Here is a 13,375-nt window from a genome sequence, read left to right as displayed (position 1 = left end):
TTTGACCTTTCCTAGAGCACAGGGGATGACTGGTAACAGTTCTGAAAACTTTTCTTTTTTGGTTAATTACATGATATGGTTTGTCTTTGATCAAATTCTTCCTTTTAAACCATGGGTAAAAGTATTATGAATTGATTCCATTTGGCATGTCTCCCACCTATTTTTTTCCCCCATCATAGTCCTATATACTCCTTTGACCCATTCTCCCTTCCCCCATTAACTTCAGAAAATCTCACTTTATTAGTATCTGCTAGTTTTTATAGGTATTTTGCTTTGTAGAATCATCCATTGTGTATTTGTCCAATATTCACCTTTGTCATTCTGACTTGTACTACATGGAATTCCCTCAGCCTCCTTCCATTTTCCTGTAAATGGTAACATTTCCTCTATCCTAATGACTGAATAGTTGTTCTCTTATGGTCCTTTATATTTCAGTGCCATCTGGTAGATTTTTCTCTTTTGCGTCTAATTCTGTTTATTAATGTTTTCTCTATCTTGGTCTCTTTTTTTTTAGCCTAGCTAGAGGCTCATCAATTTTGTGTATCTTCTCAAAGAACCAAATCTTAGTTTAATTGATGTTTTGTATGGTCATTTTTAAGTTGATTTCTGTTATTGTTTTTATTATCTCCATCTTACTGTTAACTTTAAATCCTGTTTGTTGCTCTTTTTCAAGTTGTTTTAGGTGTAATATTAAATTTTTTTAAAGATTTATTTATTTATACAAGAACCGGGGTACAGGCCAAATTTGTGGGAGGGTGAAAGGATTCACCAGAGACAGAATGAGGAACAGAACAGGCAGACTGACGAAATAAACTGCTGAAGGGAGCAGCGGGCGAGACAGGAGAGGTCTGCTGCGCCATGTGGGACCCTCGCTGGCCAGGATTGAACCAGCACTGCAGACAGTTTCACAGCATGGCGCTCAACCGCCTGCGCCACCAGGGGAGGCCCTATATTAAATTGTTTAATGGGATTTTTTTTGTTTCTTAATGTGGACTTGTAGTTTTCTTCCCTCAAGACACTTTTGTTGCATACTGTAATTTCTGATAGCTTGTGTCCTCATTTTCATTAATGTCAAGGTATTTTTTGATCTTGTCATTTCTATGTTTCATAGGATTCCACAACTTCTTGGATGGCCTCACATTTATGGACATTTGTTCCGGGATACTTTATTCCAATGTTAACAATGTGTTTTAAACTTTTAATAATGCATTATATTTAGGATTCAAATGACAGTTAAAGCAGTCAGTAATGCTATTATCACCTTTAATGTTCCAAATTCTATCATAATGTAATAATCTTGTGTTAACAGCATTGCAGGTGTATTAGACAGCTCAGTTATTGAAAGAAAAACCTACTGTAGGAAATGCCAAGCCTGTGTTTGTTTAATCCATTCTCTGATATTAGCTTTCATGAACAGTTTTCCAACTTCTCACAGATTTCTCTCAGTGTCATCCAAGGCTTGATCCAGCTCATAGCAGTTTTCTAAATTGTCCGTGTGTTTCTATAGCTTCTTGAAAATCATTCTAAAACTCTAAATTAGCTTTATCGTGTGCTTTCTTTTCTTCACTAATAGTTTCACTAGCAACTGTTTGCCCATCATGTGGGCAAACTTGCATTCTTGTCCTTTGGGAAATACACCATGAGAATACAAGTTCGTAATAGAACTGAGGGAGGGTCTCTGACTTTTTCCTCCTCTTTCTCTTTTTCCCAGTTGCTCCATCTCCACTATTATTTCTTTCTTTTTCTTCTAGTGTTTGCCTTTTCGTTTGTTTTGCTACATCATCAGTTCAATCTCCTGATAATTTGTTAGGTTCCTCTTGCTCTGTGGTACCCCCTTTACTACTTTTGTTTTTGTTTTCTTGGCTGCCTACTCAACTATAGAGGCACCTCTCTCCTCCCTAATGCCTGGACTTTAGGTTGCTGTTCAGGTACTGTCAGGGATACTATGTCTGTTTTAAGCCCATCATGTTGCCAAATGGCATGGGAGCTATTCCTAAGCCTTTTGAAGTGTTAATGATGTTAGGTCTTGCCAACATTGTCAGTTTAGTGCTTTGTTTTTTGTTTTTTTGTTTTGATCTTCTATATTAGTTACTTGCTATTTTTTCTTTGGCATCCAAAATTGTCACCGTTTTCTTCTGTTTACTTTTAGAGTCATACCTTTTCAAAAAGAACCCCTTAGTATGTAGTTTTAGTGGAATTTTGATAAGTAAACCTTAGATGCATCTATTTACTTGATTTTTTTCCCCCAATTAATATTTTTAAATCAGTTTTTAAATTATATACTTGTAAATTTGGGAAAGAACAGAAGAGTCTACACAGTAACAGTAAATAATGATAATCAATGTATGTCCTGTACAGCCAGGCTTCAAATTAAGGCAGTTTATATTTAGAGAGAAAAAGTTGCTTTTTATATTGCTCAGTAAATCAGTCATTGGTAGAAGACAATATTTTATCTGAATGCCATCACAGTTGAATATGGTGTTCACTTGTCAGTCTTAATTGTTTTAGGTAATGGGTGTTAAAAGTTCTGTTTTATTTCAGGGTGGATGAATGAAGTAGAATTGTATGTTATTATAAGCTGTGTTCAGAGCTTTAGAAATATCTAAATATTGATAATAGGCCATTAAAGTTTTAGTTATTAAAAATTTTATGTATTTGAGCATGTAATCAACAGTTTAAAATCCACCAAATAATTTATGAATCTTATAGCTTAGGGAAATGTTCTAAATATTGGTTGCATGATAGAGTTTTACATTGAATGGAGGGAGACTTTTTAAGTTAGTACTGTTCAATTTTCATGCAGATTCAGAGTGTTGAATATATATAGACTTAGAAATAGCTTATTTTATATTTTAGCTAATGGGTTTTCTACCTAGTGAATTTCTTATTTAGCTTTCATTCTTTCCAGTTTCTTTTCACTCTGTGTTTCTCTTTTCTCCTGGAGACATACCCAGATAGGAGGAGGAGGAGGAAAAACTCATTTATCTATTCCTTATTAGGAATCTGTGTGCATTTTCCCACATGCATTTTCTCGATTTAAATTTTTTTCATTCTGATTTCTCTTTTTTGGACATGTGTCTAGTACTCTAGTATATATGTCATTTTTCTCTTAGGAATAGCTTGATTGCTAACATGTTGAAATAAGTGAAACACATTCCTAGAGGGATTAGAGTTCTTTTGAAGCTCTGCTATGAAACTCACACAGATCCTGTTTGTGATAGGTGGTTTAGTTCAGATTTAATTGGTACCTGAATTTGTTTTCTTTTGTATGTTTAAAAATAATATTTGAAACTTTTCTATAAGATGGGCATTAGTAAAGGAAATTCATTTTGCTCTCAGCTTACTCCTTATGAAAAAGAGACTTGATGACAATGTTTCTGTCTTGTTTGTAGTAATGTGTATCAGTCTGAATTTTAGAGAGGCATTTTCCCACTGCCAGGATTTATAGAACTTTGGTGAATATAAAATGTAACATATATATGTTTAATATATATTGTATGTTACATATAATTTAACATATATATGTTAAAATCACTATCACAAGTAACTTCAGTGCATTTTCATTGAAATGAGCAGATAGTTTTATAGCTCAAACAAGGAATTGATATATTCTAAATTGAATTGAAATAAAACAAAATGGCAACATAGCTAAGTTATTTTTATTTATTTTTTTCCCTTGTGCTAGAGCAAGTAAGAAGTTTGCGACAAAGCACTATTGCCAAGCGTTCAAATGCAGCACCTTTAAATAGCACAAAAAAAGCATCTGGGAAGACTGTATCTGCCCCGAAAGCTGGGGTGAAGCAACCAGAAAGGTGTCAAATTAAAGAAGAAGTTTCTACCACACTGAAACCTGAGTACCATAAAGAGAGCAGAAGAAGCAGTCGACATATTGGACAAATTGAATTGGTACCAGAAGTATCAGTGTCTCCAAGTCATTCTTCAGTGTCATCTTGTCTTGACATGAAGGATGGAGCTGGATTAGATTCTAAGCCGAAGTGTAATAATCAGGGAGAAACAAATGTGCCATCTCATGAATTAAATTGTTCACTCCTCTCAGAGACTTGTGTTAATATTGAAGACAAGAAAAATGAACCTCTGATGGAATGTAAAATCAAAACTGTTAGTAGCCCATTGTTTAAGTTTTCAGATAAAGAAGAACAGGAACAGAATGAGTCTATTTCTGATAAAAGAGATGAGACTATTGTTGAAGAAGTGAGGGCAAAGGAAGAAATTGAACAAGAATCAAAGGACATAGTAAAATTGTCCCATGAAGAAGACCAAATTATTGAAGAATCTACATCTGCTGTGACTTTCTCTGGTGATGCTGCTTGTACAAATCCAAATAAGACAGAAGACAACGTTGTAGATATGTCTAGTTCTGTGGGTGAAGTAAATGAATGTAATTTGGAATTGAAGAATACCATGGATGTTTCTGATCAAACCAAGAACTCCCTTCAGAGACTTGAAATAGAGCCATTGGGATATTGTAAAGAGACAGAGTCTAATGATAATCAGTTGGAGAGAGATGAATTTAACAAATCAAATGTAGAGGTGGTAGATACTAGTGCTTTTGAACCAGAAAGTAACACTTCAGAAAATGCTATTTGTGATGCCCCTGACCAAAATCCAAAAGGATTGAATATTGTTGAAAGTATTAAAATGGGGACTCACAACACAGCAAACTTTCAGGATGACAGAAGCAGCCAGTCAAGTAGTGTTTCTTGCTTAGAGCCAAAAAACATAAAATCCAAACATATGAAACCAGTAATTCATTCTAAGCAAAACATGACAGATACTCTGAAGAAAATTGTTGTAGCAAAACATGAATTAACGCATAACAAAACTAAAGTTAATGTCAAAAGTGTAAAGCGAAATGCTGATGAACCAGAATCTCAGCAAAATTTTCATAGATCAGCCAAAGTGAGAAAAAAACATGTTGACAAAGATTCAAAACTTCAGAGTTGCAATTCTGGGGTCAAATCTGTGAAAAATCAAGCTCATTCTGTATTGAAAAAAACATCACAGGATCAAAATTCACTACAGACTTCCAAACCCTTACCTCATTCTTTGAGTGATAAGTCTCATGGTCACCCTGGTTCCTCTAAAGAACCTCATCATCCTGCACAAACTGGACACTTACTACACTGCAACCAGAAACAGTGTCATAAGCCCCAGCAGCTAGTTACAACAGTGAAAACCAATAGTCATGTGAAGGAAGAGCTTGAACATGCAGGTGTAGAGCATTTTAAGGAGGAAGATAAATTGAAACTGAAAAAACCTGAGAAGAACCTACAACCCCGCCAAAGAAGAAGCAGCAAAAGTTTTTCTTTGGATGAGCCACCATTGTTCATTCCAGACAACATAGCTACCGTAAAAAGAGAAGGCTCAGATCATAGCTCTTCATTTGAAAGCAAATATATGTGGACTCCCAGCAAGCAGTGTGGGTTTTGCAAAAAACCACATGGCAACAGGTGTGTGTGTGCGCGCGCGTGTGTGTGCATGTGTGTATGTGTGATGTGTGCATTGAAGAGAAATTGCTTTTTAGGGTGGGATTGTGAGAACATTTTTATAGAAAGAAGTTATTTCCTATACAAAGACTTGTGCAGAAACAGAATCCCCTTATCAATCCTGGATAAATGATAGAAAGATGTGGAGCCACTGAATTTACAAGTATATCATCCTAAAACATTTGAAAAGCATAGCTTGACCAGCAGTTGATATATATGGAAATGTTTTTACTATTGTAACCAGTTAGAGAGTATAATTTAGTCATTGCATCCGAAAAAGTAAAACTTTCTGTTAATCAGAAAATTGTTTCACCTTGCTGGGTCCTGTAAGTTCTTTATTTGGTTTGAGAGGAACTAGTAATAAAGTGTGAAGGTTATAATTGAAATTCTTTTTTTCTTCTCAAGACTTTTTGGGGGGGTGGATAAAATGAAGCACATTCACTATGACTTAATACCACAATTTCATAACTATCAGATCTGACCTTGGAATGAAATTTGATAGCAAAAAAAATGTTAAATTATCCAGATGAATTGTATGTAACATGGAATGGAATGAAAACGTGTGTTTTTTTTTTTAAATGTTATGATTTGTAGAATTTCCTGTGAATTCTTATCTTTCAAGAAATAACCTTAACCTTTTTTGCACTACCCATTGGCATTCTTTCCTTAGAAGTCACTGTTACGTAGTCTCATGACATTGTTGGCCCCATCCACTCCCTTCCTCCAGTGTATTTTTTTATTTGCTGTCTTTTTAAGAAAAGGATAACAAGAGATGAAGTGGAGTTTCAGCTATAAAATTAACCCTGTTCAAGTGTTGAGATTGCTGTTGGAACATCTATCAACGCTGATTTTATAAAAGAATTGTATCACACTGTAATATTCTTACTCATGAAATATATATTTGAGTAGCTTTACCCCAATATTATCAGGTTACATAAAAGTGAAATTCTTCAGGGAGAGACAGTTTAGTAAAGTGTTGTGATACATTACTTTGGTATATATGGGAGTAGGGTTTAGAGAGTTTGGTGGGAGATCTTGGGACTATGCTGAGGGAAAAAAAAAGTATTCCAAAGGTTTTCTTTTGTGATTTAACTTGTGACATATTTTCAGTGTTAGTTATAACATTGAAAATAGCGTTAAACTTTGCAACAACATACTTTAGTTTTAAAAAATTGTGACTTGTTTGACTATAGTGCACATTTGCCCTCACTTATATACTCTTTATGCTTTTTTATTTAAAATAACATGCTCATATTTCAAAGTGGGCCTGCTAATAAAGGGCGAGGTGGAACTTCCAAGTGCTCTGTTAATCAGCCCCTTTTCTGTTAGTCAGGATCATGGTGCTGACCCTGTCAGATTTATGGAATAGGAGTCTTAAAGTGAATGAGTCTCAAAAACAAACTTTGTCCTAGGCTTGAAAGCCATGTTAAGTATGTTATGATGTAGCTTTTTTTGTAGATGGACTTCTGTTCTGATGACCTGGTCCCCCTGAGTTTGTCTAGGCTTTTTATTGATGAGTACCACTTCACCAGTATCGTTATTTTCCTAAAATGAAGATTAAATGTTCAGTCTCCACTCATCCTTTCGTTACCTACTGTCACTTTTGGATCTGTTCTTTAAAACCTAGGGTTTCTTTGCCTCAGTCTGGAGGATGACTTTAAGACTATTAGATGTGTAGGGATTTTGAATTCACTCTATGTGTAATTGACCTGAAAACATTGGAGACAATTTTGGAACCAACATTTCACATTAATTTTGTGAATAAAGAAACATTGTTTTTTTCTTTACTGCTTACTAGCCTTTTACTACTACTTTGATAATTGTGCTTATATACATTGATGTTACTCAAAAAATGCACTTGTCATGCAGCATGTAATTTTCCTATATTATTCCATGTGTAATAATACAAATTTTTTCAGAATGGCATTTCTGAAAATAATTTTCATCTTTCTGATCTCATGCATTAGCTACAAATGAGAGCTATTTGTTAATATGACATTTTCTAGCTCTTGTAACAGCTTTACTTCTATAAAGGCTTGACTTCAGCATTTATACCTGTTTCAGTTGAGGTTAGTAGCTTCCTGTATGTGCTTCCAGTTGGAAATTACATTTTGTAATACAGATTTAATTATGGCATAGTCAAATGTAATGTTTGATCATAAGTGACTTCTGTACATACACTAAAGTCAGTATAACAAGTTTTATGTCATGCTGTTTTTGTTTCCATTTATTTACCTGATTGAGCCTTACAACAAAGGTGTCTTCATTACTTTAGAAACCAGTCTATTCAATATCCATTTAAAAAAAAATAGAGTGTGATCTGTGAACTTCTTTCAAGCTTAAGTCTTTTGGAAGGAAGAAATTTAAGTCTTGTTTTATATATCGTAACTTCCAGTATTTATCTCTTCACAAGATATTTATGCTTTTAGTTTGTATTACATTTTCTTACCTAGTTATAGAAAATTAGTGTATTGGATGAATTTAAATACAAAAACAGAGAATGGATTCATGGTTTTATACTCAGTTATAAGATACCTTTTCCTTAGAAGGAAATTTTCACCCTAGAAAAAATGATTCTAGTTTTTCTTAGGATTTTCAACTGCGTAGGTTAAGTTACTCAACAGATTAGATTGTTGGTGATGAAAACTGTGGTGTGACTTTGTTTGGAATATAATCCTTTATATCTCAGAAATGAGAGATATATACTCACATATATGTGTGTGTGTGTGTGTGTGTGTGTGTATCAATTTATTCTAGATAATCACTTAAAACACCAGAAATGAGAACTCTTTTTGAGAATTCATTGTCAGTGAATTTTTGACATGGATTTGCTAAGAACAGGAGTTCTCAATGTTGCCTCTCGTTTACTTTGAAGAAACAGTTTTCTAAGAATATATTTTGGTTTAAGCCAAAAAGATTACAAATTAAGGTTAGAATTTTAAATTAATTTTTAGTTGCCTTGTCTAGCTTAGTTGATTTTTTTTTTAATTTTGTGTGTATAACACAAAACAGGATACAAACATCTCTGAACTCTTCCGTTATAACTTTCATACTGATTTAGTCTAATTAATTGTTTCTGTGCTACACCCACACAATAATTGATTTTTTAAAATGAAAGAATTGACTCCAGGCTGTAGTTGTCCTTATGTGATTTTGCCTATTAATCAGAAATTTGAAAATGGGAGAGTAGTTCTGTTATGTGATCCATTATTCCCTCTTCCCACATTTTTAAAGCAGGAGGAATAATTAGAACAGGGAAGAGAATTATTCTCCTTTAGTAATAAGCTATCTTTAAAAAATACGGTTCATAAAGTTCTCAGTACTTTTAAGGTTTAGACCTAAAAATGTTCCATATTTACATTTTTAGGTAATTTATCAAGTGAAATCATACCCTATGGCATGGAAATCAAGTCATTTTTTTCTTGATTTCTCTTATATAGCTGCATTATTTCACATAAAATCTAGAGTATTAAGCATCTGTAGATGCCAGTAGAGGATTTTTACATAACCTCTCAAGTTTGAGAAGACATTTCCAAAATGAACTTGAAATGAAGTATAGTGAAATAGTTGTATGTTTAATTTCATGGTCATAAAGCTATTTCATGGTTAACTAGAATGAACATTTGAAATTCCTTATTATGTGGCTTATAGTTTGATTTTTAGATTTGAATTTGGTACAAAAGCATACTCCAGGTAATGGTGTAGGTTATTTAGTGGTGTCTTACTGAAGCTGTTCAAGACATGGCTTTGAGGAAAGCATAGTATAGCTTTGGTTGTGGAAATAAAGGAAAATCACTAACAGCTTTCCTTCAGTGTTTTAAAGACCTTCATATTAGACAGTTACTTTTCAGAAACAGCAATTCTTATGTCTTTGCAACTTGAAACAGAAGAACTTCTAAGCGCCTATATTTTTTTAAACTGTATTTTTCTGTTGACTGGAGGATCATTATCACCAAAACTTGGACCCATCTAATCTCTAAAACACAGAGAAACCATTCCTATTATGTAAACAAATGACCATATTATTTAATTTTTTTCTTATTTGTGCTTAGGGATACATTCTATATTTTTTACACCTAAGACATGAGGGTCCCCTCCTTCACTCCCAACTCCCAACCAAATGAGTCACTATGGAAATAGTTATTAAAGTTAGCATGCCAGCACAGTCATTACCGGTTAGGGTCAAGAATGGTGAATTATAAACCTCAAGTCAAATTTTTTTAATGTAGAGTAATATTTTAATACACAACAGAGGCACACAAAGTGTTACTATTAGGGGTTGAGGTATTTGACTTGGTCATTTTCAAGAGACCCTGTATGGACTGAAACTCTGCCTTTTAGAGTTCCAGCATTATAACAGAATCTTGTAGAATTAGCCATATCACTAGTAACTTTAACATCTTTCTATTAGAACATACATTTTTAAAAGGGATATTAACAAGATCAAAATTATCATAAAGCCTTTATATTGTAAAAGAATATGACTAAATTCCCTTAACATTACAAATATAACAGATGATCTGAAGAGAAAATGTTATTTTAAGCTTTTGTTTCTTCCTAACAATGGGTTGAAACATGTAAAGAAGATACTTTCCCTCAAATTTCCACACTTGTGACTTGCATTGTTACTTAAAATTAATTCCACATTCCTTTTTTAGAAAAACCTTTTAGCATCATTCTCACATTCCTGGGATTTTTCATTGGTTCTTAGATGAGAGGGAGTAAAGAGAAAGCTTTTATAGGGAATAATTGGGAAAGTAAAAAAAAAAATTCAACCAGAATATTAATATTTTCATGTTATAATATTGATTTCTGGGGAAGTAAGTTTTTTTTTTAACATAATAAATTTTATTTTTATATTCCCCCATACAATTGCAACCCCCCCATTCTGACCCCAATCCCTCCCCTCCCGCCCTCCACCCCCCAAAAAGTGTCTCTGGTTCATAGTTTTTTGTTGATTTTGATTTTCACTTTCTTATAGTTACTCATTTTGGGGAAGTAAGTTTTTTATTGAAAGCAAAGGGTCAGTAATAAGGAAGTCCGCACACAAAAGGACATGCCAAAACTGACCTAAATTAAAGTTGATGCCATGAACTAGAATATTGTGACCAAAAAAAATAGTTTTATAGTATAACTGTTTAGTAAGAAATAATTTGAGACTCCATTATATTAGTTTTTTAGTTGCATTTTTGTTAATACCAGTTTTTGTCATTTAAAGTGATCTGTATGATTTCAAAACTGGTAAGTAACTGATCAATTCTGATTAGATTATCACAGATCTTATCTATCATCATCCTCATTGGAGAAATAAGTGTATATAGAATACTGACAAAGTCAGTTGCCCTTGATTTTCATACTTTTTTTTTTTTTGCCCCCTTTAAGTTTTTTTCTCATTCTTTCCAGAGAGGAAATAGTTAAGTTTTGTCTTTATAGAATGGTCTTTTCTTTGAAACTTGTTCCATGTTGATCTGATAGAATGTGTGAAGGTGGAAAATACACAAAATAGCACAGTATCAAATATTTAAAATTTAGTTGAGGCTCACTTTAACTTGTTTTTTATGAAAATGTATCAAATAAAAATTATTTTTATTTTTCAGGTTTATGGTTGGCTGTGGGAGATGTGATGACTGGTTTCATGGTGATTGTGTTGGATTAAGTCTTTCTCAAGCACAGCAAATGGGAGAGGAAGACAAAGAATATGTGTGTGTGAAATGTTGTGCTGAAGAAGATAAAAAGACTGACATAGTGGATACGGATATTTTAGAAAACCAAGCTAAAGTTGAAGGCCAGAGTGAGGATAAAACAATGGAGTATGAAAAGCTTGGGCTATCAAAGCACACACTAACAAATGACAAAACCAAATATGCTGATGATACAGTGAAGCACAAGGTCAAAATATTAAAACGGGTAAGCTCATTAATGCATTCTTTTGTTAAGAATTTTTAATTAATATTTTATATAATTCTTACATCATTTTTCATTTTTGTACAATGTATGCATTTTCGTTTTGGTAATACTCCCCATACAATTGCACCCCCCTCCCCTCTTACTTTGACCGTAGTCCTTCCTCTCCTTGCTTAGTTAAGAATTTTGAATGGACTAACCATGAGAATTTGAAATTTCTCTTTAGGGTTTATTGTTCTAGTGTACATTTTCCATTTTATTTTTTGATAATAGATTTTTTAATAAAATACTTCAGCCTCATTTCTTATGATTTTGTGATGTTGCTAGTCTCTGGTTTCAACTTTTTTGGTGTGTGGTCTTGATTAAGTATAAATTGTGCTTTGCTGGTAAGTTTTTTTAATATTGAGGAATTTTATTTTCAAGAAAAAAACTTTTCCCAAAAACTTTTAAGTGAATGTTCTACAGTGCTGATAAGTTTTTTGAAAAAAGATTTTCAGTGCATAAATATCTCCTAATTCTTAACTGTACCTTTCAAGTGAAAGTTATTTTCTCTCTGTAAGGAAAAATGTGTTAGTTATTTTGATCTTCTTTCCAGTTACTTGCTTGAAATCCTCATCTCCTTATTTTTCTCTTAAAATGTGAAGTCTTAAAAAAGGTTGTTACCTTCTAGAAGTATCTTCTAACTAGAAATTTTAAGATAGAGGAGAAATTTATAAAGAACACAGTACTTTAACTGATGACATTTTATTATCATTGTCTACCTTATAACCTATAATTTTTCTAATCATTGATTTACTATTTACGTGCAAAGGAGGAGATACAGTGACATCAAATATATATGGATAGTCAAATATAATAATCCAAAAGACAACATGAATTATAGAATTGGGAACAACCTTGCAAATCTTTCAGTCCATTCAGATTGAAGAGCATAAAAACATGTTTTCTCTAAAATATTCTTCAATATTTATAAACTCAGTTCTTCACATATGACGATAATTCCAATTTTCCAAATCCTTATGACATACAGCATTTGTTTTTTTGCCAATAGTCTGAGAAGCAGATGTTGTCCTTCCAATAATTTGCATTGTCTATTGATTTGATTAGTGCCAAAGTAATTGATAATGCAGACCTGGGAATTCCATAGCACACCTTTTGAAAATTTCTGCTTATCACTAACGGATATTCATCACTTACTGGATACAGTTTCTTGGCCATTTGAAAAAATGGCTTGTTGTATTGTAATGTAGCTAAATTGTCTAAAAAAAGTACAAAACATCAACATAATGTTTTGAGAAACCATCCATATGTATTAGAATTGTTTGATTTTGAATGTGCATGTGCCATCTAAGCGATAGCTGCTTCATTTTCTTTTTTATGATGGACTGTTGGATCTTATTGGGACTTTTCTAATTTTAGTTTATGGAATCTGCTTTTTAATTATTTCTTCTTACCCCTACCTTACATTAAACCATTTATTGAGTTCCTGTTGTGTGCCAAGCCTGCTACCAGGCTTGGGTGTATAGCACTGATTGAAATAAGTTCCTGCTCTCAAGTTAAGTGTGTGAGGTAGGAAATAAATGTTTAAGTAAGTTAGAGGATTCTTAGTCTAGAGAAAATCAGTTGTGTTTTGTCTTGTTTTATTTTGCTACTCTATCCAGTTAAAATCTATGATTATATTTCTATGAATACAGTTTTCTGTCTTTCAAACACTAGTTTGATATGATTAATTACTTTTTTTTTTTTAAATTTTTACAAGAGCTGGGGTACAGGCCGGAGGCGCGGGAGAGTGAGAGGATTCACCAGAGACATAGCGGGGAACAGAACAGGCAGACCAAAGACACTGCTGAGGGGAGCAGCGGACAAGATAGGAGAGTTTTGCCTCGCCATGTGGGATTCTCCCTGGCCGGCCATGAATCCAACCAGTGCTGTGGAGGCTGCAGACAGCCTTCACAGCACTGCGC

General features: G+C 33.4%; 1 protein-coding gene across 2 annotated transcripts in view; it reads left to right on the top strand.

The window, feature by feature from the left end:
* Positions 1–13,375, top strand: part of PHF3 (PHD finger protein 3) — a 65,385-nt gene that overhangs the window by 35,663 nt on the left and 16,347 nt on the right. For both annotated transcript variants that reach the window (XM_084228869.1, XM_084228868.1), the window contains 2 exons: positions 3,686–5,471; positions 11,105–11,414. In XM_084228869.1, the coding sequence (XP_084084995.1) occupies positions 3,686–5,471; positions 11,105–11,414 (2,096 nt within the window). The remainder of the gene's footprint in view (positions 1–3,685; positions 5,472–11,104; positions 11,415–13,375) is intronic.

The sequence above is a fragment of the Talpa europaea genome (genome assembly GCF_964194135.1).
Source record: "Talpa europaea genome assembly, chromosome: 2".
Taxonomy (NCBI): Eukaryota; Metazoa; Chordata; class Mammalia; order Eulipotyphla; family Talpidae; genus Talpa; species Talpa europaea.
The sequence above is the reverse complement of the archived record's forward strand: the minus strand, read 5'-3'. Positions and strand labels throughout refer to the sequence as shown.